The 27,500-nt window shown below is 45.7% G+C and overlaps 1 protein-coding gene across 1 annotated transcript in view; it reads left to right on the forward strand.

The window, feature by feature from the left end:
* Positions 1–24,284, forward strand: part of LOC138981314 (uncharacterized) — a 125,731-nt gene extending 101,447 nt beyond the window's left edge. Inside the window, exons 3-10 of the mRNA XM_070354187.1 lie at positions 3,003–3,290; positions 3,818–4,035; positions 6,955–7,114; positions 9,198–9,365; positions 10,753–10,803; positions 18,763–18,838; positions 19,968–20,187; positions 21,635–24,284. Coding sequence (XP_070210288.1) covers positions 3,003–3,290; positions 3,818–4,035; positions 6,955–7,114; positions 9,198–9,365; positions 10,753–10,803; positions 18,763–18,838; positions 19,968–20,187; positions 21,635–22,516 — 2,063 coding nt within the window. The 3' untranslated portion in view covers positions 22,517–24,284. The remainder of the gene's footprint in view (positions 1–3,002; positions 3,291–3,817; positions 4,036–6,954; positions 7,115–9,197; positions 9,366–10,752; positions 10,804–18,762; positions 18,839–19,967; positions 20,188–21,634) is intronic.
* The last annotated feature ends 3,216 nt before the right edge of the window (positions 24,285–27,500 follow it).

Raw genomic sequence — 27,500 nt, forward strand, 5'->3', positions numbered from 1 at the left:
GCAGGCAGGCAGACAGCCAGACAGACAGATAGACAGACAGATAAAGAGACAAAGAGAGGCGGGACACGAGAAAAGGTCAAACCAAAGCCCATCCGCCGGGTAATGAGATTTAGGCCGAGAAAAGAAGCACAAACGAAGAAAGAATCTTTAAAAAAAAATAATAAAAAAACCCATAGCAACAAGAAATAAATAAATAAAACCCACAGCGATAAGAAAGGCAACGGCAAGAAACGAACGGCAAAAAACATAACAAGAAAGTACAAGCAAACAAGGCAGGGTAAAAACACAACCAATTTGCATTCAACAAAATTAAAACCCTCTCCCTCAGCCTGTTGTCACGGAGGTCTTGCTGGGAGCATTTTTTGGTTTTTCTTTTTCTTACAAGGTTGTGCTCTTTCTGTTTACCCAGCGCAGGGAAAACTCTTATTTCTAAACTGATGATGTGCATCCTGTACATCTTGAAATACTGTGCCCAAAGCGGGGATCAGGCCTGTGTGGCGAAACGAAACACAAAGGAAACAAGTCGCGTAAGGCGAAAATACAATATTTAGTCAAGTAGCTGTCGAACTCACAGAATGAAACTGAACGCAATGCCATTTTTCAGCAAGACCGTATACTCGTAGCATCGTCAGTCCACCGCTCATGGCAAAGGCAGTGAAATTGACAAGAAGAGCGGGGTAGTAGTTGCGCTAAGAAGGATAGCACGCTTTTCTGTGTCTCTCTTTGTTTTAACTTTCGGAGCTTGTTTTTAATTCAAACATATCATATGTATATGTTTTTTGAATCAGGAACCCACACAGAATAAGATGAACATGTTTTTAAATTGATTTGGACAATTTAATTTTGATAATAATTTTTATATATTTAATTTTCAGAGCTTGTTTTTAATCCGAATATAACATATTTATATGTTTTTGGAATCAGCAAATGATGGAGAATAAGATAAACGTAAATTTGGATCGTTTTATAAATTTTTATTTTTTTTTACAATTTTCAGATTTTTAATGACCAAAGTCATTAATTAATTTTTAAGCCACCAAGCTGAAATGCAATACCGAAGTCCGGGCTTCGTCGAAGATTACTTGACCAAAATTTCAACCAATTTGGTTGAAAAATGAGGGCGTGACAGTGCCGCCTCAACTTTCACGAAAAGCCGGATATGACGTCATCAAAGACATTTATCAAAAAAATGAAAAAAACGTTCGGGGATTTCATACCCAGGAACTCTCATGTCAAATTTCATAAAGATCGGTCCAGTAGTTTAATCTGAATCGCTCTACACACACACACACACACACACACAGACACACACACGCACATACACCACGACCCTCGTTTCGATTCCCCCTCGATGTTAAAATATTTAGTCAAAACTTGACTAAATATAAAAACAGAAAATAACAAACACACAAAGAACGTCTGACAGAAAAGACAGAATCCGGTAATTTACTAGAGATTAAACAACTTTTTAAATTACGTTTACAAAGAAACGTAACCCTTTTTATATTTAGTCAAGTTTTGACTAAATATTTTAACATCGAGGGGGAATCGAAACGAGGGTCGTGGTGTATGTGCGTGCGTGTGTGCGTGCGTGCGTGTGTGTGTGTGTGTGTGTGTGTAGAGCGATTCAGACTAAACTACTGGACCGATCTTTATGAAATTTGACATGAGAGTTCCTGGGTATGAAATCCTCGAACGTTTTTTTCATTTTTTTGATAAATGTCTTTGATGACGTCATATCCGGCTTTTCGTGAAAGTTGAGGCGGCACTGTCACGCCCTCATTTTTCAACCAAATTGGTTCAAATTTTGGTCAAGTAATCTTCGACGAAGCCCGGGGTTCGGTATTGCATTTCAGCTTGGTGGCTTAAAAATTAATTAATGACTTTGGTCATTAAAAATCGGAAAATTGTAAAAAAAAATAAAAATTTATAAAACGATCCAAATTTACGTTCATCTTATTCTCCATCATTTGCTGATTCCAAAAACATATAAATATGTTATATTCGGATTAAAAACAAGCTCTGAAAATTAAATATATAAAAATTATTATAAAAATTAAATTGTCGAAATCAATTTAAAAACACTTTCATCTTATTCCTTGTCGGTTCCTGATTCCAAAAACATATAGATATGATATGTTTGGATTAAAAACACGCTCAGAAAGTTAAAACAAAGAGAGGTACAGAAAAGCGTGCTATCCTTCTTAGCGCAACTACTACCCCGCTCTTCTTGTCAATTTCACTGCCTTTGCCATGAGCGGTGGCCTGACGATGCTACGAGTAAAATGGCATTGCGTTCAGTTTCATTCTGTGAGTTCGACAGCTACTTGACTAAATATTGTATTTTCGCCTTACGCGACTTGTTTTTTGTTGCCTTGAAGCTAAGAGAAGCTGTACTTTAAACATGAAAGCATCAGGAGAAACGTTGTCATAAAATCTAGCATCAGGCACACCAGGACCGCCTCAACTCTCTTTTCTTCGCGGATTGAATGACGTTAACTTCATGTCCAATCCTCTTAGTCTTCAACCAAGCTGACAGACTGCCTTTCACATGTTCGTTACAACCTTCTTGACATTCACCCACTGAGGTCGTTGAGTGTGTTCACATCAGCAAGGACTGTAGTTTCCTTTCTCGCTAACCCGTCCTTCTGGCCAGGTCTTCTCCGTGGAAAAAGCATTTCTGACCCCTCTGTACCGACGCAAGCAAGCACTTTTTTGGACCGGCTGTTCTGGACCTTGTCTTCTTCTGAGCTGTGTTCCGGTACGAATTCCTGCACCATGGTTGTTTTTTGTTTTGTTTTGTTTTTGTTTTGTTTTCTTGTGTCGCAAAGGTATACCGAAATGTTAGCGTGAGAGTGTGGCTCAGTAGTTGTCTATCAAAGCAACGAAGCCTTAATTGCTTAATTCATGATTTTCTTCACTAATAAAGATGATATGCCTTCATCAATTCTGTCATTTCAATTTCGGTTTTATATAGAATTTGTTTATAATGTGTGTTTCAGGTTCCAGCCCGGCCCCTGCGTGTCGCGCAAACCTGTGCAGCAATGCCACGCGCGTGCTGACCTGCCCACGTGACTCCCTGATGCACGTGCGTAACCTGACCTGTAATAGCGACCTTGACCCCTGCTCGCCGGCCACCTTCCTGACCCTGTACACGCTGTGTGAGGGGCGCGGGGAGTGCGACGCGTCAGGCCTGAGGATGCTGACACCGTGCGGACAGACCGTGTCTGCGGCACAACCACTCAGGTCGCAACTCACCAACGTCTTCGTTGACTACCTCTGTGTGCCCCGTGAGTTGGCCTAGCCTATCCTTTGTGTCTGTTGGCGGGAAGGGGTTGTGTCTGTTGGCGAGAGGAGGTTGTGTCTGTGCGCGTGTGTCTGTCTCTCTGTCTGTCTGTTTGAGGATGAAAGTTGCTTTCAGGCAGCACGGTGTACAACCACACATGTCTATATTTAGACCGCTTATGTCCCTTTGTTTCCTACGTTTTAATTATGTCCCTTGCGTGTTTCAGGCAGCGTGGTGAACAGCCACGCATGTCGTCTATTTTTTAAAGCGCTTACGTCCCTTTGTGTCTGAGATTCTAATTCTGCCCCTTGTGAGTTTCAGGCAGCTTGATGTACAGCCACACATGTCTATGTTTAGACCGTTACATCCATGTTTTTCTTATATCTTGTTCTGTCCCTTGTGTGTTTCAGGCAGCGCATGTTGTCTATTTCAAGACCGCTTGAGTCCCTTTGTGTCTTAGATTCTAATTCGTTTTAGACCGCTTACCTCCCTTTGTTCCTTACGTCTGCTCGTTTTCATTGCGTGTTTCAGGCAGCTTGGTGTACAGCAAGTGCAACGGGCAGTACCAGCGGCTGACGGAGCCCTTCGGGGTGATGATGAACCCTGGCTTCACGGGCAGCGCGTCGAGCACTGGCATGCAGTGCAACTGGTTCGTGTCGCCCGAAAGCCACAGCAAGCTGGTCCACCTCACCGTCCACATGGCCTACAGCAAGCGGTCCACTAAAAACTGCTCCACTGACTTCCTGCAGGTTGGTGAGAGAGAGGGGGAGAAAGAGGGGGGAGAGAGAGGGAAGAGAGAGAGGGAGAGAGAAGGGGGAGAGCGAGAGAGAGGGGGAGAGAGAAAGAGAGAGAAAGAGAGAGAGAGAGAGAGAGAGAGAGAGAAAGAAACAAACAGACAGGCAGACAAGCAAGACAGACAGACAGACGGACAGACAGAGATATAAACAAACAAACAGAAAAACAGAAAGAGAGAGACAGACAGACATAAAAACTAAGAGAAAGAGAGAGACAGACAGACAAAGATAAATAGATAGATAGGCCACAGAGAGACAGACAGACCGACAGCAAGAGAGGGATAGAGCGAAAGAATGTACTGTGTTTTGTGTGCATGTTTATCTTCTTCAAAAACATTCGTAAGGAGAGGTGATACAATTAACAAGTGTGTGCGAAAATGCAGTCGAAGCTAAGGCGTCATATATCGAGCGGACACTACCCAAGATGCACATCGGAGTTCATTTCTTCACCGCGCGCGATGCTCACGATCGCTTGACTCGAAAAAATTATTAGTCCCCATAATTGCCGCAATTTAAGGGGCGGAACTTTTCCACGTCCGGTAAAAAAACAACCTTGACACAGTTAATGATATACGATACCGATACATGCCCAGCCTAGCGGTGATCTTACGAGTCATTTTCTCCTGGAAATAATTATGACCAAGTCACCCAGACAAACTTCGTTCTCACAGGGCCGGACCAAATGAGTTGTAAGGGGGGGTTCCTCCTTTTTTGGGGGGCAAATCAGCGAAGTGGCGAAGCCACAAGCGCGCGCCTGCAAAGCAGGCGCGCGAACTAGGGGGGTCCGGGGGCATGCCCCCCCGGAAAATTTTTGAAAAACGGTTAAAATCTGTGCAATCTGGTGCATTCTGGGCCTTGTTTTGAGGGTTAAGAGCAGCATTGTTTTGGTGCTAAAACTAGTTAAAGTCAAAGCAAGGTACATGCTTTTTCCAGGGGTGGGGTTCCGGAACCCCTGGAACCCCCCCCTGGGTCCGGCCCTGTTCTCGATATTGTTTGTCAGTTTCTGGGAGACATGCAGGAGAAAGGACAAATTTGGTGTGTGACGCATTTATTTGCACTATGATGTCATCTCAAACTCTGTTTCGCTTTTGACGTCATACATTTCGTTTGGAGGAGGGGGTCAAGAAGAAATTTCTTGGTTTGTTCAATCGGTTGGGTTTCTCCGAACATCATCTTTTGTGAACATCCACTGACCCAGCCACACTGAACTACAGGCTGGAGCGTGGGACACGGTGAAGGTCGGGGGGACGGAGATGGGTCCCATGTCAACGAAACCTAACAATTGTCTGTCGCTCCATTTCCTCTCGTCCCCTGGGGGAGCTGTGACGTAGGTCTGTGTCCCCAACGCCCCGCCCCTTCCGGCGACAGTTTCATCGGTGAAAGAGGCTTGGAAGGGGCGCCCCTCTCTGGATCAGCCCTCTGGAATTGCTGCCACGCCCACGTCGTTTCCAGACACCTTTTATTCGAAAATCTTCCCTCTTATTGTCTGTGCCGTTCTCCCTCCTCCCCCCTCCCCACTCCTCTCTTTTTCTTCTTTTACTTTTAGACTTGGTAATTGCTTAGCTCTAGGTTCAGTCTTAGGCTGGTCTCTCGGGACCTCTCCGCTAAATGCAGTTCTTGATGGAGTAATTATCCGACTGTCTCGGAATCCGTCTATTTCGTCTTCTTTTTCTTTTTTCCTCTTCTTTTTTTTTCTCTTCTTACTCGTCGCCTGGTCCTCGTTGCCCAACTCTTCTCTTGTAATGTCCCTTCTTTTCTTCATCTAAATCTCACCGTCCTGTTCCTCACCCATCCGCCCTCTTTTTTGTTGTGATGTGCTACTTTGTCCATCTCCTCCTCCTCCTGAGTCTCCCTCTTCCTTTCCTTCTCTCTCTCTCTCTCTCTCTCTCTCTCTCTCTCTCTCTCTCTCTCTCTCTCTCTCTCTCTCTCTCTCTCTCTCTCTCTCTCTCTCTCTCTCTCTCTCTCTGTTTGTTTATATCTCTGTCTGTCCGTCTGTCTCTGCCTGTCTGTCTGTCTGTCTGTCTCTCTCCCTCTCTGTCTCTGCCTCTGTCTCTGCCTGTCTGTCTCTCTCTCTCTGTCTCTCTCTGTCTCTCTCTCTCTCTCTCTGTGTCTCTCTGTCTGTCTGTCTCTGTCTCTCTCTCTGTCTCTCTCTCTGTCTCTCTGTCTCTCTGTCTCTCTCTCTCTCTCTCTCTCTCTCTCTCTCTCTCTCTCTCTCTCTCTCTCTCTCTCTTCTTGCCAGCATGCAGCAGCCTTACCCTCAGAAGCAGATAGAGCTTATCAATTCCCTTGTTCTTTTCCACCACAACTGTCCTCATCCGTGTCCTGCTCACAGACCGTACAATGGGGTACATGTGTTACCCGGCCCTCTCAATTGAAATAAACTATTGACAAACAAGGAAATGCTACAATATTGCAGTTTTATAAGTAAGGAACTGTGCTTTGTGAAAGTCCATATCTACGGTGTCTTATTCACGTTTTGGCTTAAACTGAAAATTAAAAGGAAAAGATCCTGTAATCCATGTCAACATTCAGTGGGTTATAGAAACACGAAAATACCCAGCATTACCCCGAAAGCGGCGTAATAAAGTAATGAAAATGAAATGAAAATGAAAATGAAAATGTATGGCTGCCTGAATGGCGGGGTAAACACGGTCATACACATAAAAACCCACTCGTGCAAAAGCATGAGTGAACGTGGGAGTTTCAGCCCATGAACGAAGAAGAAGAAAAAAAGAAAAGCACATCTCATGACGAAGATACGTAAGCCGTCGTTCCTTTGTGATTGATTGTGTGTGGTTTTTGTTTTGGATGTGAAAAAGATGGTAAGTTATGTTTTTGCATTCGACAATTATTTTCTTGTTGTGTTGGATGCAGATAAGCTTCAAGGATTGCGTGACGGACGAGTCACGCACACGTCAGTTCTGTGACCTGCAGCAGGTCAACTCACGCATCACGTCCTGTGGACCGGTCCACGTGTCCAGCTGGAGCCACGCTGCTGCGGACCGGGCGGACCGCTTCCTCGTCTCTTACCAAAGTCAGTACTGTACCGGCCCTGAACACTCGGGCAGTATGTTATGTTGTTTATAGTCAGTCGGCTAAGGACCGTTTTGGTTACTTTTTGGCGTCACGTTAGCAAACACATTTTACTGATATATTTCAACGCCACAACACTAAATCTAGAGTCGTGGGGCAATATTCCAAACCATCGGTGAGAAAAACGCTGGTTTGTGTGTATGTTTTCCTTCTTTGGCGTTACTATTCTCGTTTAGAGGTTTGGGTTCATAAAATGGACATAAAACTTAAACCGCTTAACAGAAATTCTATAACTGTAAATCATTTGAAAGGGAAGGCATTCATGTACATGTTTATGCCACTTAAAATGACGTCATTATCTGTTTGTGCCTGTAGTTTTGACGTAATTCAGTAGAAAAATAAAAATGTAAAAAAAGAAGAGGCACAAACGTGAGACACTGACACACAGAGAGTGTTTATTGCGACCATTTGACGTTCCTATCAGGATGGCTCTGCTTTCCTGCTGAACCTTTCAGAGAGCAAATAGCACTACGATGCAGCTTATCATGACAAAAATATTCGTTCCTCTTATTAAGTAACCACTTTTAATACCAGGAATATGGAGATTCCTTTGTATTATTTTGTAATCGCCCTTTTTATCCAGGAATGTGTAGATCCCTCTGCTGTATAAATTTAGTATCCATTCCTAGTTGTACTCATTCCAGGAATGGACAGACTCCTTTGCCGTGTTCTGCAACCAGTCGCAATATCTATGAACAGGTTGTCTTATTGGTGACCACTCCTAGTAATATCCAGGAAAAGTAAGGCTCTTTTGCCTAATTGTGTGACTCCTATCAGACCATCATTCCCTCCCAAGTCGTCTTGTCAATTAGCCAACCCGGGGGAAACCCACAGACATAAGAGTTGGACATAATTCTCTGGCCGGTAGCTTGCTCCCCAGCCCACTGTGTTTGCCATTGTTTCTGGCGGAAGCGGGAGACAAATTCCCACTGAATTATGTCCCCTGTTTGAATTCCATTTTTTCTGATGACAGAGGTGCTGTCCAGTCTGTAACCTCTACCAATACATTTCAGCCCCCCCCCCCTCCCCCCCCCCCCCTCCAAAGGGAGATAAGTAGGTTTGGTGTGTTCCACAGGCTCTTCCATCATGATGACGTGAGCAACGCCTCCCCCTGAAAATGATGTCTCGGCTCCCCAGTCTCCCCCAAGCCTTATTGACTCGGTTAGATCTTCTCGTGGAGATGGAGGATAGCCTGGTGCAAAGCACACAGCACTACCGGATACAGAAGAACTCGAAACCCTTATGGGAAAACTGTGATTGTTGCTCGGAAGGGTTCGTTTCCAGCAGTTATGTTGCCTGCTGCACTTCTTCGTGAGAATACAAACGGGGCGGTATAGATAATCGGAATTGTTAATTCTAAGAACTTGTTCAACGTCTCGATGTTGACAGTGGTGGTCCTGAAGACACAGCCTGCTCTGCGTTCGTAAACGTAAAGCGAGTGTTGAGGTCTTTAGTTCAGACTCAGACTTATGTTTGAGTTCTGAGCCAGTGTGGATGAGTTGATCGTTTATTACCCCTGTGACTTGTTGCCAACACCTAATTGGGAACAATGCTCAAATTGTGTTGTCTTAACTATACACAATCCTAGAATGATAATTGATAGATGTTGTTGTTGTTTTTGTTGTTGTTGTTGTTGTCGTTGTCGTTGTTGCTGCTGTTGTTGTTGTTGTTGCTGATGTTGTTGCTGCTGCTGCTTTCGTTATTGTTGTTGCTGATGTTGTTGTTGTTATTGTTGTTGTTGCTGATGTTGTTGTTGTTATTGTTGTTGTTGCTGATGTTGTTGTTATTGTTGTTGTTGCTGTTGTTGTTGCTGATGTTGTTGTTGTTGTTGTTGTTGTTATTGTTGTTGTTGCTGATGTTGTTGTTGTTATTGTTGTTGTTGCTGATGTTGTTGTTATTGTTGTTGTTGCTGATGTTGTTGCTGCTGCTGCTGCTTTCGTTGTCGATGGTGTTGTTGCTGCGTGGACGTACCATTCCCATAGAAACATAAGTATCGTTGCAACTGTCTCCATGCGATGTTCCAGTCGTGCCGAAGGGGTCTGGGCTGGTGACGCCGGGAGGAATGTCTCCCTGCCACACCTCCCCCGTCACCCCCCTGCCCCCCACCACCACCATCCGCCCCACCCTGTCCAGACGAAACTACGGTCCTGGTGGCACCATGTTTGATTACTCTGACACCATCCGCCAGACTGGTAACAACCCATGCACACACATGCAATCATGCACGCAAACAGGCGAGAAGACACGCGCAGAGACTCAAAGAGAGACTCACAGACACACACACACACACACGCACGCACGCACACACGCACGCAAGCACGCACGCACGCACGCAAGCACGCACGCACACACACACACTCACTCACACACACACTCACACACACACACACACACACACACACACACACACACACACACACACGTGTTGAGAGACAGAGCCACGTATGTCCGAATATACACAGTACAGGAACACGGACACAGATTCATTTTGTTTCTGTTTTTTTTTATATTTAGTCAAGTTTTGACTAAATATTTTAACATCGAGGGGGAATCGAAACGAGGGTCGTGGTGTATGTGCGTGTGTGCGTGTGTGCGTGTGTGTGTGTGTGTGTGTGTGTGGAGAGCGATTCAGACTAAACTACTGGACCGATCTTTATGAAATTTGACATGAGAGTTCCTGGGTATGAAATCCCCGAACGTTTTTTTCATTTTTTTTATAAATGTCTTTGATGACGTCATATCCGGCTTTTCGTGAAAGTTGAGGCGGCACTGTCACGCCCTCATTTTTCAACCAAATTGGTTGAAATTTTGGTCAAGTAATCTTCGACGAAGCCCGGACTTCGGTATTGCATTTCAGCTTGGTGGCTTAAAAATTAATTAATGACTTTGGTCATTAAAAATCTGAAAATTGTAAAAAAAAATAAAAATTTATAAAACGGTCCAAATTTACGTTCATCTTATTCTCCATCATTTTCTGATTCCAAAAACATATAAATATGTTATGTTTGGATTAAAAACAAGCTCTGAAAATTAAATATATAAAAATTATTATCAAAATTAAATTGTCCAAATCAATTTAAAAACACCTTCATCTTATTCCTTGTCGGTTCCTGATTCCAAAAACATATAGATATGATATGTTTGGGTTAAAAACACGCTCAGAAAGTTAAAACAAAGAGAGGTACAGAAAAGCGTGCTATCCTTCTTAGCGCAACTACTACCCCGCTCTTCTTGTCAATTTCACTGCCTTTGCCATGAGCGGTGAACTGACGATGCTACGAGTATACGGTCTTGCTGAAAAATGGCATTGCGTTCAGTTTCATTCTGTGAGTTCGACAGCAACTTGACTAAATATTGTATTTTCGCCTTACGCGACTTGTTTAAATATTATTTCACTCCCGCGCATTCGTGCGTACACGTTTCTCTGGAAATTTCGGGAAGGAGGCTGATTTATTTTTAAAGATCCACAGTGCTTACTTAATATTTTGTTTTTGTTTTTAGTTGTTCATATAACATGTGTGGGAAATACGAGTTGATGCTGTAAAACAATTTCGCAGACTGTATCTGTTTCTTTTGCAGGTGAAGATTCCAAAGGAGACGAAAATCCAGCAAAGGCCACGTTTCAGTTTAGTAAGTATTCCGGTATTTCGGTTCTTGTCCCTGTACATTGTGTGTGCTGACGCGCAGTGGCGTGGTGGTAAGACGTCGGCCTTCCAATCGGGAGGTCGTGAGTTCGAATCCCGGTCGCTGCCGCCTGGTGGGTTAAGAGTGGAGATTTTTCCGATCTCCCAGGTCAACTTATGTGCAGACCTGCTAGTGACTTACCCCTTCGTGTGTACACGCAAGAACAAGACCTAGTGCGCACGGAAAAGATCCTGTAACCCATGTCAGAGTTCGGTGGGTTATAAAAACACGAAAATACCCAGCATGCCTCCCCCGAAATCGGCGTATGCTGCCAGAATGGCGGGGTAAAAACGGTCATACACGTAAAAATCCACTCGTGCTAAAAACATGAGTGAACGTGGGAGTCCAAGCCCATGAACGAAGAAGAAGAAGATTGTGTGTGCTCATGCTTGCACGGGTACATGTGTACCAGCCTGCAGGGTACATGTGTACCAGCCTGCAGGGATGAGAATAAATCAATGCCCCAGTCTAGAGTTTGCTCAAAATTAGAAACAGGGTGGCCCCTCAAGAACGTGATGTGTGATTTCATTACATTTTGCCGCGTGGTCTTTTCGGGTTGATTCCGTCGGCTTGTGTAAGGCGAGACATGTTTCAGTGTCTTCTTTTTCTGCCGATGGCCAGGGGTGAGATTGATGTTAAAGGTTCGATCCTCCTTGTGTAAGGCGAGACATGTTTCAGTGTCTTCTTTTTCTGCCGATGGCCAGGGGTGAGATTGATGTTAAAGGTTCGATCCTCCTTGTGTAAGGCGAGACATGTTTCAGTGTCTTCTTTTTCTGCCGATGGCCAGGGGTGAGATTGATGTTAAAGGTTCGATCCTCCTTGTGTAAGGCGAGACATGTTTCAGTGTCTTCTTTTTCTGCCGATGGCCAGGGGTGAGATTGATGTTAAAGGTTCGATCCTCCTTGTGTAAGGCGAGACATGTTTCAGTGTCTTCTTTTTCTGCCGATGGCCAGGGGTGAGATTGATGTTAAAGGTTCGATCCTCCTTGTGTAAGGCGAGACATGTTTCAGTGTCTTCTTTTTCTGCCGATGGCCAGGGGTGAGATTGATGTTAAAGGTTCGATCCTCCTTGTGTAAGGCGAGACATGTTTCAGTGTCTTCTTTTTCTGCCGATGGCCAGGGGTGAGATTGATGTTTAAAGGTTCGATCCTCCTTGTGTAAGGCGAGACATGTTTCAGTGTCTTCTTTTTCTGCCGATGGCCAGGGGTGAGATTGATGTTAAAGGTTCGATCCTCCTCGTGTCAGCGATCATGTTGACAACATGTATTTGTCCTGGTGTTCTACACGGGGTTAGAGCATCCGTTAACTTGCACACATACACACAATCAGCACCCTGTCTGCTTCCTGTCTGTTTCTTGTCTGTTTCTTGTCTGCTTCCTGTCTGCTTCCTGTCTGTTTCTTGTCTGTTTCTTGTCTGTTTCCTATTTGCTTCCTGTCTGCTTCCTGTCTGTTTCTTGTCTGTTTCCTATCTGCTTCCTGTCTGTTTCCTGTCTGCTTCCTGTCTGTTTCCTGTCTGTTTCCTGTCTGTTTCCTGTCTGTTTCCTGTCTGCTTCCTGTCTGTTTCCTGTCTGTTTCCTGTCTGCTTCCTGTCTGTTTCCTGTCTGCTTCCTGTCTGCTTCCTGTCTGTTTCCTGTCTGCTTCCTGTCTGCTTCCTGTCTGCTTCCTGTCTGTTTCTTGTCTGTTTCCTATCTGCTTCCTGTCTGCTTCCTGTCTGTTTCTTGTCTGCTTCCTGTCTGCTTCCTGTCTGCTTCCTGTCTGCACACTTTTATTGATGTTGTGTGTGTGTGTGTTAGTGGGTGTGTTAGTGTGTGTGTGTGTGTTAGTGTGTGTGTGTGTGTGTTAGTGTGTGTGTGTGTGTGTGTTAGTGTGTGTGTGTTAGTGTGTGTGTGTGTGTGAGTGTGTGTGTTAGTGTGTGTAAGTGTGTTAGTGTGTGTGTGTGTGTTAGTGTGTGTGTAAGTGTGTGTAAGTGTGTTAGTGTGTGTGTGTAAGTGTATTGTGTGTGTGTGTGTGTAAGTGTGTGTATGTGTGTGTTAGTGTTAGTGTGTGTGTTAGTGTGTGTGTGTGTGTGTAAGTGTGTGTTAGTGTGTGTATGTGTGTGTGTGTGTGTGTATGTGTGTGTGAGTGTTAGTGTGTGTGTAAGTGTGTGTGTGTTAGTGTTAGTGTGTGTGTTAGTGTCAGTGTGTGTGTTAGTGTCAGTGTGTGTGTGTGTGTGTCAGTGTGTGTGTGTGTGTGTGTGTGTGTTAGTGTCAGTGTGTGTGTTAGTGTCAGTGTGTGTGTGTGTGTTTGTGTCAGTGTGTGTGTGTTAGCAGAGACTGTTAGTGTGTGTGTTAGTTTCAGTTTGTGTGTGTTAGTGTCAGTGTGTGTGTGTGTTAGTGTCAGTGTGTGTGTGTGTGTGTGTGTGTCAGTGTGTGTGTGTGTGTGTTAGTGTCAGTGTGTGTGTGTGTGTGTTAGTGTCAGTGTGTGTGTGTGTTAGTGTCAGTGTGTGTGTGTTAGTGTGTGTGTATGTGTGTTAGTGTCAGTGTGTGTGTGTGTGCGTTAGTGTCAGTGTGTGTGTGTGTTCGTGTTAGTGTGTGTTAGTGTTCGTGTGTGTTAGTGTGTGTTCGTGTGTGTTAGTGTCAGTGTGTGTGTGTGTGTGTGTGTGTGTTAGTGTGTGTGTTAGTGTCAGTGTGTGTGTGTGTCAGTATGTGTGTGTTAGTGTGTGTGTTAGTGTCAGTGTGTGTGTGTTAGTGTCAGTGTGTGTGTGTTAGTGTGTGTTAGTGTCAGTGTGTGTGTGTGTTAGTGTCAGTGTGTGTGTGTGTGTGTGTGTGTGTGTTAGTGTCAGTGTGTGTGTGTGTGTGTCAGGTGTGTGTGTTAGTGTGTGTGTTAGTGTCAGTGTGTGTGTGTTAGTGTCAGTGTGTGTGTGTTAGTGTGTGTGTTAGTGTCAGTGTGTGTGTGTTAGTGTCAGTGTGTGGGTGTTAGTGTGTGTGTTAGTGTCAGTGTGTGTGTGTGTGTTAGTGTCAGTGTGTGTGTGTTAGTGTCAGTGTGTGTGTGTGTTAGTGTGTGTGTTAGTGTCAGTGTGTGTGTGTTAGTGTCAGGGTGTGTGTGTTAGTGTGTGTGTCAGTGTCAGTGTGTGTGTGTGTTAGTGTCAGTGTGTGTTAGTGTCAGTGTGTATGTGTTAGTGTGTGTGTTAGTGTCAGTGTTAGTGTCAGTGTGTGTGTGTTAGTGTCAGTGTGTGTGTGTTAGTGTCAGTGTGTGTGTTAGTGTCAGTGTGTGTGTGTTAGTGTCAGTTTGTGTGTGTTAGTATCAGTGTGTGTGTTAGTGTCAGTGTGTGTTAGTGTCAGTGTGTGTGTTAGTGTCAGTGTGTGTTAGTGTCAGTGTGTGTGTTAGTGTCAGTGTGTGTGTGTTAGTGTCAGTGTGTTTGTTAGTGTCAGTGTGTGTGTGTGTTAGTGTCAGTGTGTGTGTTAGTATCAGTGTGTGTGTTAGTGTCAGTGTGTGTTAGTGTCAGTGTGTATGTGTTAGTGTGTGTGTTAGTGTCAGTGTTAGTGTCAGTGTGTGTGAGTGTGTGTTAGTGTCAGTGTGTGTGTGTTAGTGTCAGTGTGTGTGTTAGTGTCAGTGTGTGTGTGTTAGTGTCAGTGTGTGTTAGTGTCAGTGTGTGTGTTAGTGTCAGTGTGTGTGTTAGTGTCAGTGTGTGTTAGTATCAGTGTGTGTGTTAGTGTCAGTGTGTGTGTTAGTGTCAGTGTGTATGTGTTAGTGTGTGTGTTAGTGTCAGTGTGTGTGTCAGTGTGTGTGTGTTAGTGTCAGTGTGTGTGTGTTAGTGTCTGTGTGTGTGTGTTAGTGTCAGTGTGTGTGTTAGTGTCAGTGTGTGTTAGTGTCAGTGTGTATGTGTTAGTGTGTGTGTTAGTGTCAGTGTTAGTGTCAGTGTGTGTGTGTTAGTGTCAGTGTGTGTGTGTTAGTGTCAGTGTGTGTGTTAGTGTCAGTGTGTGTGTGTTAGTGTCAGTGTGTGTGTGTTAGTGTCAGTGTGTGTGTGTTAGTATCAGTGTGTGTGTTAGTGTCAGTGTGTGTGTGTTAGTGTCAGTGTGTGTGTGTTAGTGTCAGTGTGTGTGTGTCTAAGCGAAAGGGTGCTCTTATTCCCTGTGCAAGCCTGTACCGGTCTGTGGTGGTACACATGATCGCAAAGACGAGAAGGAGTGTGCCTGTGAATGTCTTTTGTCTCTGCCTGGTGACCAGGGATGGGAATGACGTTGGGGAATGAGGGTGCTGCTAGATCAGATCAGTGAGCACTGAGCGCGTGGTGCTGCTACAGCAAGGAAATCAGATCGTGGCCATCTTGTGTTGGGGTTGATGGAACGAGCAAAGCGCCTCGCCATGCCGCGGCATTAACTGCTTTACTCCATTACCAAAACCCTTCGCTGAAGATTGGGAAAAGACGTCTCCCTCCTTATTCTCGACTAACCCCCCCCCCCCCCCCCCCCAACACATACGCACGCACCCTTGCAGGCATGCCGGCACAGGAAAAGTTTTTTTTTTCGAGTAAACAGTATACGTTTTTTATTGGCTTGCCCGCCTTCGTGTGCACAGCATGCACATAGATGTTACCGCACGTTGAAGATCCCACGGACTGCATGAGTAAGCATCTGGTTTGGACGCCCGTGGCATCATAACAACACATGCTCAATCCTACCAAGATGGCAAGGTACTAACTACCAAGCGCGGGGATTTCGATTTTTGAAAATGTTTGAATAAGCAGTTATAAAGGCACAGTAAGCCTCCCGTAAACCATCACAGATACTGTCAGGCTTTTACACACAGTACAAACACCCTTCCATTTGAACGCTCACCAAACGGGAACATCCTAGGTGCCCTACGTAAAGAGCGAGCAATTTTCAAATAATTACTTTTGCGGAGAGAGTGTCAGAGACAATCGGACCGTGGTGCGTTTTGGCGCTAGACCTAACTTTTAAAATCTAAATAATAAATTGACAGCTTGTTACACAAACATTCTTAAATCATAAAAGAATTCTTTTTTCACCAAGACAAGATCAGTACAATTCGAAGTTTTGAAAGTTTGAAAAAAGAAAAGCCCGGAAGCAGGGTCACGCAAGGTCGTGGTTCTCGTAGCAGACGATGGTTTTATGCCCGGTATCGCCAGTTCCTCTGAACAGTCAAAAGCCATCGCTAGAGTTCTTGTGAACCACAGCCGTTTGTTTCGTGCATAATAACGTGCTATTGCAGATAAGCTCACAGGGAGTCGCATTCAAATTACTAACTGACGACTACATTGTGAAAAAGGGTAACTTGATCACACGGGTTCACGATGGCTCAGGGGTAAGATAAACCACCCAAAAATAAATTCTTTGAAAATTGCTCGCTCTTTACAGAGGGCACCTAGGATGTTCCCGTTTGGTGAGCGTTCAAATGGAAGGGTGTTTGTACTGTGTAAAAGCCTGACAGTATCTGTGATGGTTTACGGGAGGCTTACTGTGTCTTTAATCAAAAAGACGACCACAGAAGGATATTTCAGGCAGTTTCTTCGTAATTTGATTTTGTTTTCTCCTTTTACCATTTGTTTTTTCCCCTATCGGCAGCCATCTTCTACAGGCAATTCCACGCTTGCACATTCCGCCCCGTCAAATTGGAAAACAATGATATGTTTTCAGAACAGAGAATAATTAAAAGTACAGAAAAAGCTGGTTTGAAGAGAAAGGTCATAAATATTTTCAAAGAACGTTACAAGACGTAATTATACCCCCCCCCCCCCCCCCCCTAAAATGTTCGTTCTTCTTTACCGCATTATTCTTTGTCTTCTTCTCCTTCTTCTACTTCTTCTCCTTCTTCTACTTCTAATCCTTCTTCTCCTTCTTCTACTTCTTCTCCTTCTTCTTCTACTTCTTCTTCTTCTTCTCCTTCTTCTACTTCTTCTTCTACTTCTTCTCCTTCTTCTACTTTTTTCCTTCTTCTCCTTCTTCTATTTCTTCTACTTCTTTTCCTTCTTCTCCTTCTTCTACTTCTTTTCCTTCTTCTCCTTCTTCTCCTTCTTTTACTTCTTCTCCGTCTTCTCCTTCTTATTCTACTTCTCCTTCTTCTCCTTCTTCTACTTCTTCTTCTCCTTCTTCTTCTACTTCTTTTTCCTTCTTCTCCTACTCCTTCTTCTACTTCTTCTCCTTCTTCTCCTTCTTATTCTACTTCTCCTTCTTCTACTTCTTCTACTTCTTCTTCTACTTCTCCTTCTTCTCCTTCTTCTACTTCTTCTTCTACTTCTTCTACTTCTTCTCCTTCTTCTACTTCTTCTTCTTCTCCTTCTTCTCCTTCTTCTACTTCTTCTTCTCCTTCTTCTCCTTCTTCTTCTACTTCTTCTTCTACTTCTTCGCCTTCTTCTCCTTCTTCTACTTCTTCTTCTACTTCTCCTTCCTCTACTACTTCTTCTACTTCTTCTTCTACTTCTTCTTCTACTTCTTCTCCTTCTTCTACTTCTTCTTCTCCTTCTTCTCCTTCTTCTACTTCTTCTTCTACTTCTTCCCCTTCTTCTACTTCTTCCCCTTCTTCTACTTCTTCTTCTCCTTCTTCTACTTCTTCTTCTACTTCTTCTTCTTCTACTTCTTCTCCTTCTTCTGTTACTTCTTCTTCTACTTCTTCTACTTCTTCTTCTACTTCTTCTTCTACTTCTTCTACTTCTTCTTCTTCTTCCACTTCTACTTCTTCTTCTTCTACTTCTTCTACTTCTTCTACTTCTTCTTCTACTTCTTCTACTTCTTCTTCTACTTCTTCTTCTCCTTCTTCTACTTCTTCTTCTACTTCTTCTCCTTCTTCTCCTTTTTCTACTTCTTCTACTTCTTCTACTTCTTCTACTTCGTTTTATAGTCGAACCTGTCTTTAACGGCCACCCAAGGGATCAACCAAAAAATGGTCCCTATTGACAGGTGGTCGCTATGCAAAAACGATTTCTATAATATCAAAGAATCTTTTGATGGAGATCCTTTGAGGTGATCATAATGGGAAGGTGGTCGTTATCAAGAGGCGGTTACTAGGGCAGGTTCGGTGGAATGACTATTTGTGTTTTTCAGAACATTGGTCAAAAATGACGTTTGAGTGCGGGAAGCCCGTGTAATGGCCCGTGGCGTATGGGTCCTGTTGCTATGAGACGTGCCCAGAACTGGCAGTGCTGCTTTCCGTTTAAACACAATCGCGCAAGCAGATTGGTCAGAATCGTGGTATCAGACCCAGTTCTCGTAACGACGTAGTGTACAGCGCTTCAATCAGGATTCAATTTAAGGTTATTTCAGACTGGTCGTTGCTAAAATTCACGCGAGCTTTGAGGGGGAAAATTGCCTTTCAGGAACCTCGTTACACACTGATTTCAAACTAGACTGTAAAATCTCTCTCTCTCTCTCTCTCTCTCTCTCTCTCTCTCTCTCTCTCTCTCTCTCTCTCTCTCTCTCTCTCTCTCTCTCTCTCTCTCTCTCTCTCTCTCTCTCTCTCTCTCTCTCTCTCTCTCTCTCTATCTCTCTCTCTCTTTCATTCTCTCTCTCTCCAGTGATAATGGACGGAGATTGTATCCTGAGACTGATTTACTTGCCACACAGGATATCCCTTAACTCGTTTTCATCTCTGCTAACTCCATTTTACTCATATTAAGGAAATCGAAAAAGGGGTCGGGCAATCTTGACAGAAAAAGGAAGCCTGGATGTTTTAGGTGTTGCGTAGATATGGTCTTGTTGTTTATGTGTTGTTGTGTTGTGTGTGTGCGCACGTGCGTGCGTACGTGCGTGCGTATGTGCGTGCGTACGCGTGTGTGTGTGTGTGTGTGTGTGTGTGGCTCTTGGTTCTTGTGTAACGAAGTGTGTGTGTGAGTGTGTGTGTGTGTGTGTGTGTGTGTGTGTCTTGGCTCTTGGTTCTTGTGTAACGAAGTGTGTGTTGTTGCTTCTCACAGAGCTGGTCATTCTCTACGTGTTTTTCGGTGTGGTCATCCTGGCGCTGGTCATCGCTCTGGTCTACGTGCTCATCAGGTGAGTGCAGCCACCAACCGCCCCTCCCCCCCCCCCCCCCCCCACCCTACCTCACCATATCTCTACTCACCCCACTCCTCGTGCTCTTCTACAGCAGTTCCCAACAGACAAATTCCAAATGTAACACTGTCGGGTTTGTATGGGTTGTGAAAGAGTGAATACCCTTGCTTTTAGAGGTACAAACATTGCACGGGCCAATCACTAGCGAGGGGTGTGTCTGAAACACGTGGACAAGGAGCACGTGTGCATTTATTTTTCCCCGAATATGCAAGGGTATCCACTCTTTCACAGTCCATACAAAGCCGACAGAGTTATTTCCGAACATCGTCTGTTCCAGCCTCATTTGTTGCGCCTATAGACGTCCATGTTGACAAAACTTTCTTCGAGAGACAGAATCGAGTGAAAGCCTGGCCCGACCTTTTATGGTTGACTGAACCAGCCATGAGCGAGCCAGTTGAACCGATCTGAACATCGCCCTTATCTCACGTTATGCTATCGCCCTTATCTCACGTTATGCTATCGCCCTTATCTCACGTTATGCTATCGCCCTTATCACACGTTATGCTATCGCCCGCCTAGACCGGACAGGCCTCTAATTGGCTAAGCCCCTTTTCATTGTGTGTGCAGTATCCTCGCTCCCTGCATGTCTGGTCATTGCCTGTCTGTGTGACCTGAAAGTAAGGTCTCCAGGCTTACCGCTTTTTTTTCAAGACCGGCGGGCCTTTCTTGTCCGTTCCTGACTCACTGGCCTTAGAGTCCGTTCTGTGTCCCTCGCCCTGTCTATCGTTCGCTTTCCTCTGACCCTTGTGAGGCCGTCCCCTGCCTCTCTGCCGTCCCCTGCCTCTCTGCCGGTCATCTCCCCCAGTGTGTCCTCATTAGCTGGCAAGAGTCTTCTCTTCCCTTCACTGACTGTCATTGCCCTACCCCTCTTCAATCATTGCCACCACCATACGCAACCCCCTCCTTCTCCCTCCTTTCGTGTCCAAGTACTGGACTTATATTTTTTATCAGGATCGTGACTTATAGTAAATACTGACGGAGGGGTGTGTGTATGTGTCTGTGTGTGTGTCTGTGTGTGCCCACGTGCGTGTGTGTGCGTGTGTGTTTGTGTGTATGTGTGTGTGTGCAGTTACCGGGGCATATCACGGCGGACCCACCAGCCTGGCGACAGCAGCGAGAAGGCGGCGCTATGGCGGCACGACGACACGCCCCTCGACACATTCAACCACAACAGCCACAACAGTCTCACCGACACCGCCGTCACCAGCGTCAACCACACCAACATGCACACACCGGACACTGCCCGAACCCCTGACCCCAACCACGTCACCAGCTCTCCGGACTCGCAGGTTAGTTAACGTCACGTCCTGAAATTTGCCTGAACACACAAATACGCAGCCGTTCACAGTTTCACACGTTTCGCACGTTTCGCTCTGTCTGTCTCTCTGCTCTCCCTCTGTCTCTCTGCTCTCCCTCTGTCTCTCTGCTCTCCCTCTGTCTCTCTGCTCTCCCTCTGTCTCTCTGCTCTCTCTCTGTCTCTCTGCTCTCCCTCTGTCTCTCTGCTCTCCCTCTGTCTCTCTGCTCTCCCTCTGTCTCTCTGCTCTTCCTCTGTCTCTCTGCTCTCACTCTGTCTCTCTGCTCTCCCTCTGTCTGTCTCTCTGCTCTCCCTCTGTCTCTCTGCTCTCCCTCTGTCTCTCTGCTCTCCCTCTGTCTCTCTGCTCTCCCTCTGTCTCTCTGCTCTTCCTCTGTCTCTCTGCTCTCACTCTGTCTCTCTGCTCTCCCTCTGTCTGTCTCTCTGCTCTCTCTCTGTCTCTCTGCTCTCCCTCTGTCTCTCTGCTCTCCCTCTGTCTCTCTGCTCTCCCTCTGTCTCTCTGCTCTCCCTCTGTCTCTCTGCTCTCCCTCTGTCTCTCTGCTCTCCCTCTGTCTCTCACACACAGATAATGTACACACGCACACGCTTTCAGTCTGCACTGTCTGTCTCTCTCTTATACAGACATACATTCCCTCCCTGTCTCTCACAAGATCTCTGTCTGTCTCTCCCCTCCCGCCTCTCAGTCTCACGCATATTCCCCTACCCCAAAGCCACCATACAGTAGCTCTACACGACAGTCCTGACCTGACGGTGTTGGTGTCCCCAACCCCACCATACAAGTAGCTCTACACGACAGTCCTGACCTGACGGTGTTGGTGTCCCCAACCCCACCATACAAGTAGCTCTACAGCGACAGTCCTGACCTGGCGGTGTTGGTGTCCCCAACCCCACCATACAAGTAGCTCTACAGCGACAGTCCTGACCTGGCGGTGTTGGTGTCCCCAACCCCACCATACAAGTAGCTCTACAGCGACAGTCCTGACCTGACGGTGTTGGTGTCCCCAACCCCACCATACAAGTAGCTCTACACGACAGTCCTGACCTGACGGTGTTGGTGTCCCCAACCCCACCATACAAGTAGCTCCACAGCGACAGTCCTGACCTGGCGGTGTTGGTGTCCCCAACCCCACCATACAAGTAGCTCTACACGACAGTCCTGACCTGACGGTGTTGGTGTCCCCAACCCCACCATACAAGTAGCTCTACACGACAGTCCTGACCTGGCGGTGTTGGTGTCCCCAACCCCACCATACAAGTAGCTCTACAGCGACAGTCCTGACCTGACGGTGTTGGTGTCCCCAACCCCACCATACAAGTAGCTCCACAGCGACAGTCCTGACCTGGCGGTGTTTTTTGTGTCCCCTACCCCACCATACAAGTAGCTCTACACGACAGTCCTGACCTGACGGTGTTTGTGTCTCCAGATCGTGTCCTGCACGGTGCACGCAGAGTCGACGGACGAGGAGAGTGACCAGCGCCACAGCGGGGTCAGCAGGGTGTCCAGCTTTCTGGGGAACACGGACCCCGAGCTGAACGACCTGCTGGCCAATGTCCAGCCTTACAGCACGTTGCCTAGCGACGGGCCGCGGGGAGGGACACTGCCCAGGCGGTGGAGCGGGGGGAGCGGGGGAACGATGAGCAGCACGCGCAGCAGCTCCTTCAAGGCCAACGGCGACCTGGGCAACATCTACGAGGCCATTGACGGCGCGCAGTTCCACAGTCTGCACCGACCGGGACACCGCCACTCCGGCCATCCACACAGCCCTAACGGGGAGCACACACCCCTCGTGCCGCCCCAGCCCCCTCCCTCGCCTCCCCTGCCCCCTCCCCCGCCCCCCATCGCCGGTGACTACGAAGAGGGGGAGGAGGGCCCCGGGTCGCACATCGACCATTACACCGTCAACAACGACGAGTACGCGCTGGTCAAGAAGCCCCGGAACAAAGGCAGCCCCGGCAAGGCGCACGGCGTGGCTTCGCCCTCACGGCGTGGTGCACACCCTGTTTCAGCCACACGGATAAACACCAAACCTGTTTCACCGTCACACCGTAACGCCCAGCCTGTCATCAAGTCCCCGACACGGGGGCGTAACGCCGAGTACACCAACATGGTGCACGACGCAGACACAGACGGGCAAGACAATGGCGACCCCACGTACGACAGTGTCGACTTTTTCCGTGACAATTCGGGCCCGGTCGTGGGTTTCCGGCCCACCTCGGGACCTTACGACAGAGACCGGAACTCAAAGAGCGAACCAGTGTCGCCCAGTTCAGGCGGAACCACCAAGCACCGGTGGGACGAGTTGTAGGTCCTGGTCACGTGATGTGACCGTGACGTCACTGAAACTGTCGGATAGATTTTCACTCGTACTGTGCCAGGTTGTATGTGGTGACGTGATATGTGACGTCACTGAAGCTGTCGGTAGCTGTCCGGCCACTCTATCAGTGCCAGGTAGTACGTGGTCACGCGATATGACGTCACTGAAACCGTCGGGAGCTGACAACTCTAACAGTGCCAGGTTGTTCCTGGTGACATGATCCACATGATGGTACCGTGGGCATAGGGTCACGAAGGGCAGCCACTTCCATTCAATGTGAACCGACTACCCCCTTCAGCCAAGGCCACTGAGTTGTACTCCAGCAGCTACTTATACAGCTCAGCGGCCACCCTGTGTATCCCGGATGTGACCCGGTCAACCACGGAGAGGTGGGCAAGGTCCTTATGGCAATGACCTGAGGAAAACACTCCACCCTCCATTGAGGGAGGAACACGACTCTCATGCATACTCCGCTAAGTGAGGTGCCATGGCCGCCAAGCCGGATGTCCGTGTTGTGGCCACCACTCCCACGCCACACGTCACACACGGGATCCCAGTGGTGCTGACGGGAGCGTTGGTGCTCTGTTGCAGTACTGTTCCATGCAGACATGTAATCGTGTTCTGTGATGTTGTAGGCTTGGCATGGTTTTTAGTACAGACAATAATTATATCCTATTGGCTTGATAAACCAGACGTAATTATAATGCAGTATTGGTAGTACGAGCAAAAACATTTGCATCACGGAGTTGTTTTTGTGTGTGTAGATTTATTAAATGGAAAAAGAATAAAGAACTGTGTTACAACCACACATACACGACAATAACAACATGACACTCCGCACTGATCGAGTTCCAGGCAATCGCCGACTCTGGGCAGACGTCAAATGAACCAAGGGGCATAATTCCTTGAAACTCGAGTTTACAGATTAACTTCCCGTGAACAGTGGTAAATTATTCGCGTGATAGAAAAGGAGTGCTGCAGAAATTGTTTTCGTAGATCGAATGAGTGATCGTTTAACCCCCACCTATAAAGGATGGTACCGGGCGAGAAAGATCACACCTCTCATAAAAGATGGTACCTGATGAAACAGATCACACCTCTCATGAAGAAAGATAGGATTTGGTGGAGAAAGATACTTAAAAGAACCTACCGTGAAGACCCTAACTTGGGATACCTTCTGTATGGAGTCAGTGATACTTCGTGTAATCAGAATTCTTTTGATCCTTATTTCTAGCGGGTTTTTTTGTGGGTTTTTTTACATTGTGATTGTGGGAAAAGAACGTGTTGGACTTTGTGTCGTCAGTTTTGGTGATGAATACACTTGAGGGCCCCAAAGGGGGGTATCATCACGATCACGGTAAGGGAAATTTTAGCTTTCACGATCACAGTTACCTTGATTTTTGTTTTCACGATCACAAACACCTTGACGAATAGTGGATCATAGAGTGATACAGCTGTGAAAAATGTACGTTGAAAATAAAATGCTTTGCAATAATGCCCATCACGATCATGAACACAAATGACGATCACGATCACGAGACTTGATTTTTTTGTCATCACGGATCACGGGCAAAGTCCCATCACGATCACAGAAATGGAAATTTCGGCAATCACGGTCACAGAAAGGTCAAAAAACGCCACTGGGAATATCCGTCGTGTATGGACAGTATTCGTATTCAATTCATTTGGCTACACCAGTAATGTGTTCATTGTAACTTGCTATTGATGTACGCATTCAGTAAAGCGTTGTATATTGTCATCATCTTTGTATCCCTGGTGTACCGACATTATGACTGTGTGTGTGTGTGTGTGTGTGTGTGTGTGTGTGTGTGTGTGTGTGTGCGTGTGTGTGTGTGTGTGTGTGTGTGTGTGTGTGTGTGTGTGTGTGTGTGTGTGTGTGTGTCCTAAAGAAAAGCGCGCAACGTAGCGTGATACAGAATGGTAGCGTGGGTCTCGCCTTGGTTGTTGAATGCGTGCTTGCCAGTCTCCGTGAGTTTAATCCTACGAGTTGACAGTGATCCTGTGCATTTTATATTGATTGTTCCTATCCACCATCAAGTTTTTGTGCTGCTGAATCTTGTAGATAAATCAGAATTCTGGGAATGTCGAACTTGTTGCTAACGAGACTGTCGCGTAACTCATCAGAACAGTCGACGTGAGTATCGTCTTGTGGAGCTGCAGCTGTAGAGCGGATTGGGAAGGCAGCTGCGTGCCATTCTTTTTGGCTCCCGTGTTCTTTCAACATAGTCCTTCCCGTGCAGTCAGTAATGCACACCACCAGATATGTGCGGGCTTTACATGGGACGATACGACCATCCTTCCACTAACAGAAATACCGCTACCAAAAAACAACAGCCCAAATGCTTCCTGTGAAGAGTAGGAATTAGTTGATGAACGAATTCCGCCGACCAAGGACTTATATTTAGATATAGGTCTATGCGCCGACTAACATTTAACGTCATTTACGAAATTCCTTCAACAACAAAATCCCAACTGGCACAGAAAGCGGCCAAGCTGAGTGTTAGTATGTGTGGACGTGGAGGGATGCTCAGTCTGTCTACACAGGAAGGAAGGGGGCATGTCATCAAGGTGAAAAGAATGTTTCTTTCTGTAATGCATCGATGACCTCAGAGATGGCTATGCAGCGCGCCCCAATCTGATCAAGGCGTAAAGTCCGGAGCAGCGGGGGCACTGGAAGTCGGTTGTTGTGATCACTGACAGCGTTTTGGTGTGACGTCTCTTTCATGATTCCATTTATGCTCGTGGAAATGAACGTTTTTGGTTTGTTTGTTTGTTACAAGTGCAGGGCGGGTGTGTGTTGACTGTGTAAATTCGTTGAGTCAAGGTGACACAGTGTACTTCAGTGTGTGGCAACTGGGTTCTCCACGGAGACAGACTTTCTTCTTGTGCTACTGCGTGGGTCGTCCGTGTTGTCCGACGGACTTCCTTTCCTTGGGTACAGTCTGTGTCTGCTGATGGAAGTCGATGTCTGCTGATGTATGTATAACAAATACCGTTGAGCAGAACATTTAGGTAACATCTTCCTTGTCGCATAAACCAAGGTGTAGGTCGCCGTAGGTTTATCAGTCTAGGTTTTGACATGGCATAAGACAGCACTACGTGTAGCCAAGACGTCATCCCTTTGCGTCGAAGAGGCTAAATTGGTACAGATACACACGAGTAGATCCTGGCAAGATGTGACGTAAAAGATGTATTTGATGACATTAAAAGATGTATTTGATGACGCCACACGTACACGTGTAATTGAAAAATTCACGTTCAAGACCTCTCTAAACGCGTCTGTTTGTACACAGTACCCCCTTGATGAACATAAAATGAAGCCGATGGCGGCATGTACGTGTCGGTCTGTGTGTTTGTTTGTGTGCGATGTCGTGTTTATTGTGCGATTGGTGTGTGTGTAGATGTGCGTGAGGGGGTGTGAATATTATGTGGTGCGTCGTGTTTTTAAGTATACATTTAAGATTGGTGTTAGGGGAAGGGCTCCTAATATGGACCGACTCCCGCTAATATGGACCACCTCTTGATCTGACAAACTAACGGCGCTAGAGCGCTAAAAACAATTTCATTCGCTGTATTCACCCTATCTGGATAACTTGCGCATGTCAAAACAGTTGCAGAAACCTAAACCTTAAAACCGTTAAGCTTTTTATCTTTTTTTCACTTTTGGCAGCGTTCACTCTAACTTTGACGCCTAAAACGGACTCGTTTCTGTCCACAGCCAAAGCTTTTATCACACAAAAATTGCTATGTATGACAGCTAAGACCGTATTCGTTACATTTTAGCAGTTTTGACCCAGAGTTTCTACTGCAAACAAAAAATAATAGCAAAATCTCAAAGTATGTGTGAGTCCCCTAATATGGACCACCTTCAACAAATCGAAGAAAATAAAAGCTAAAGGCTATTTTCATTAATTCATTAAGAAGCTTGCTGAAAATAACCTATAACTAGCCCTCGAGCTTTCAAAAAAATATATCAAATTGTCTTCTTTTTGCGGAAATTGATAATTTCACTTATTTTCACTCTGTTTTTTGATATGCTTCTTTGGTTCCCTTGTGTGCTTCAAATAATGCTCTCATCAACCCGACACAGATAAATCTAAAGCATATTTGAATTAGTCTGACATGCACAATAAGTTGTATCATGTTATTTTGAAGTATAGGGAGCTTTTGACAGTGATTCGTGAAGGCCGCTTCACTGGTCCATATTAGGAGCGTGGGCGCCTAATATGGACCCTTTGTGATTTTTTCTGTATTTAATTTTTGCTGAATGTCTATCAAAGCTATTTCACTCTAATTAGGCCTAACGGTTAAACTAAGAGAGAAGGACCACCAACCACAAAATGAAACTTCTTCGCAAGAAAACAAGCTAGTTATTAGCATGAAACAAAAAGTGGTCCATATTAGGAGCCCTTCCCCTAGATAGGGCCTAGTAATAAAGTTGGCCAAAAATTATTGCAACAATTTTCGCACTCTAAGAAAAGCATTAAAACGCAATTTATTTTCGTTGAACTGTATATGCCCGAAAAGGGAATTATGTCAGCTGTATATATCATTTGTCCGATTGATGATACTTTGTATAGGCATTCCGTGACTGCCTGTAAAACAAGGTCACCCCTAAAATCGACCTGACAAAAACCATAGCCCCGTATTTTAAAATCTGCAAAAAAATCAAAATATGCACAAACCAAACACTTCTAACAACCATTGGAAAGGCCGTTCAAATTGCTGTTCAGAACATTTTGTTTTATGCACCTGACTTCTTTAGTCTTTATGTAGCCTTTTGTCAAAGGCGGTAGGTGTCAACCGTTTCATAGGCAAAAAAAGGCACGTTTTGCGGCCATTTTTCAGGGGGTCCTCCACCCAAAGAGCCATATCTGCTCAAATTCTCAATGATTTGCTTTGGAAATTTCAGAAGTTATTACCAATAGGCTGACCAAAATTTGTGTTGCTTTTT

The sequence above is a fragment of the Littorina saxatilis genome, linkage group LG12, assembly GCF_037325665.1.
Source record: "Littorina saxatilis isolate snail1 linkage group LG12, US_GU_Lsax_2.0, whole genome shotgun sequence".
Taxonomy (NCBI): Eukaryota; Metazoa; Mollusca; class Gastropoda; order Littorinimorpha; family Littorinidae; genus Littorina; species Littorina saxatilis.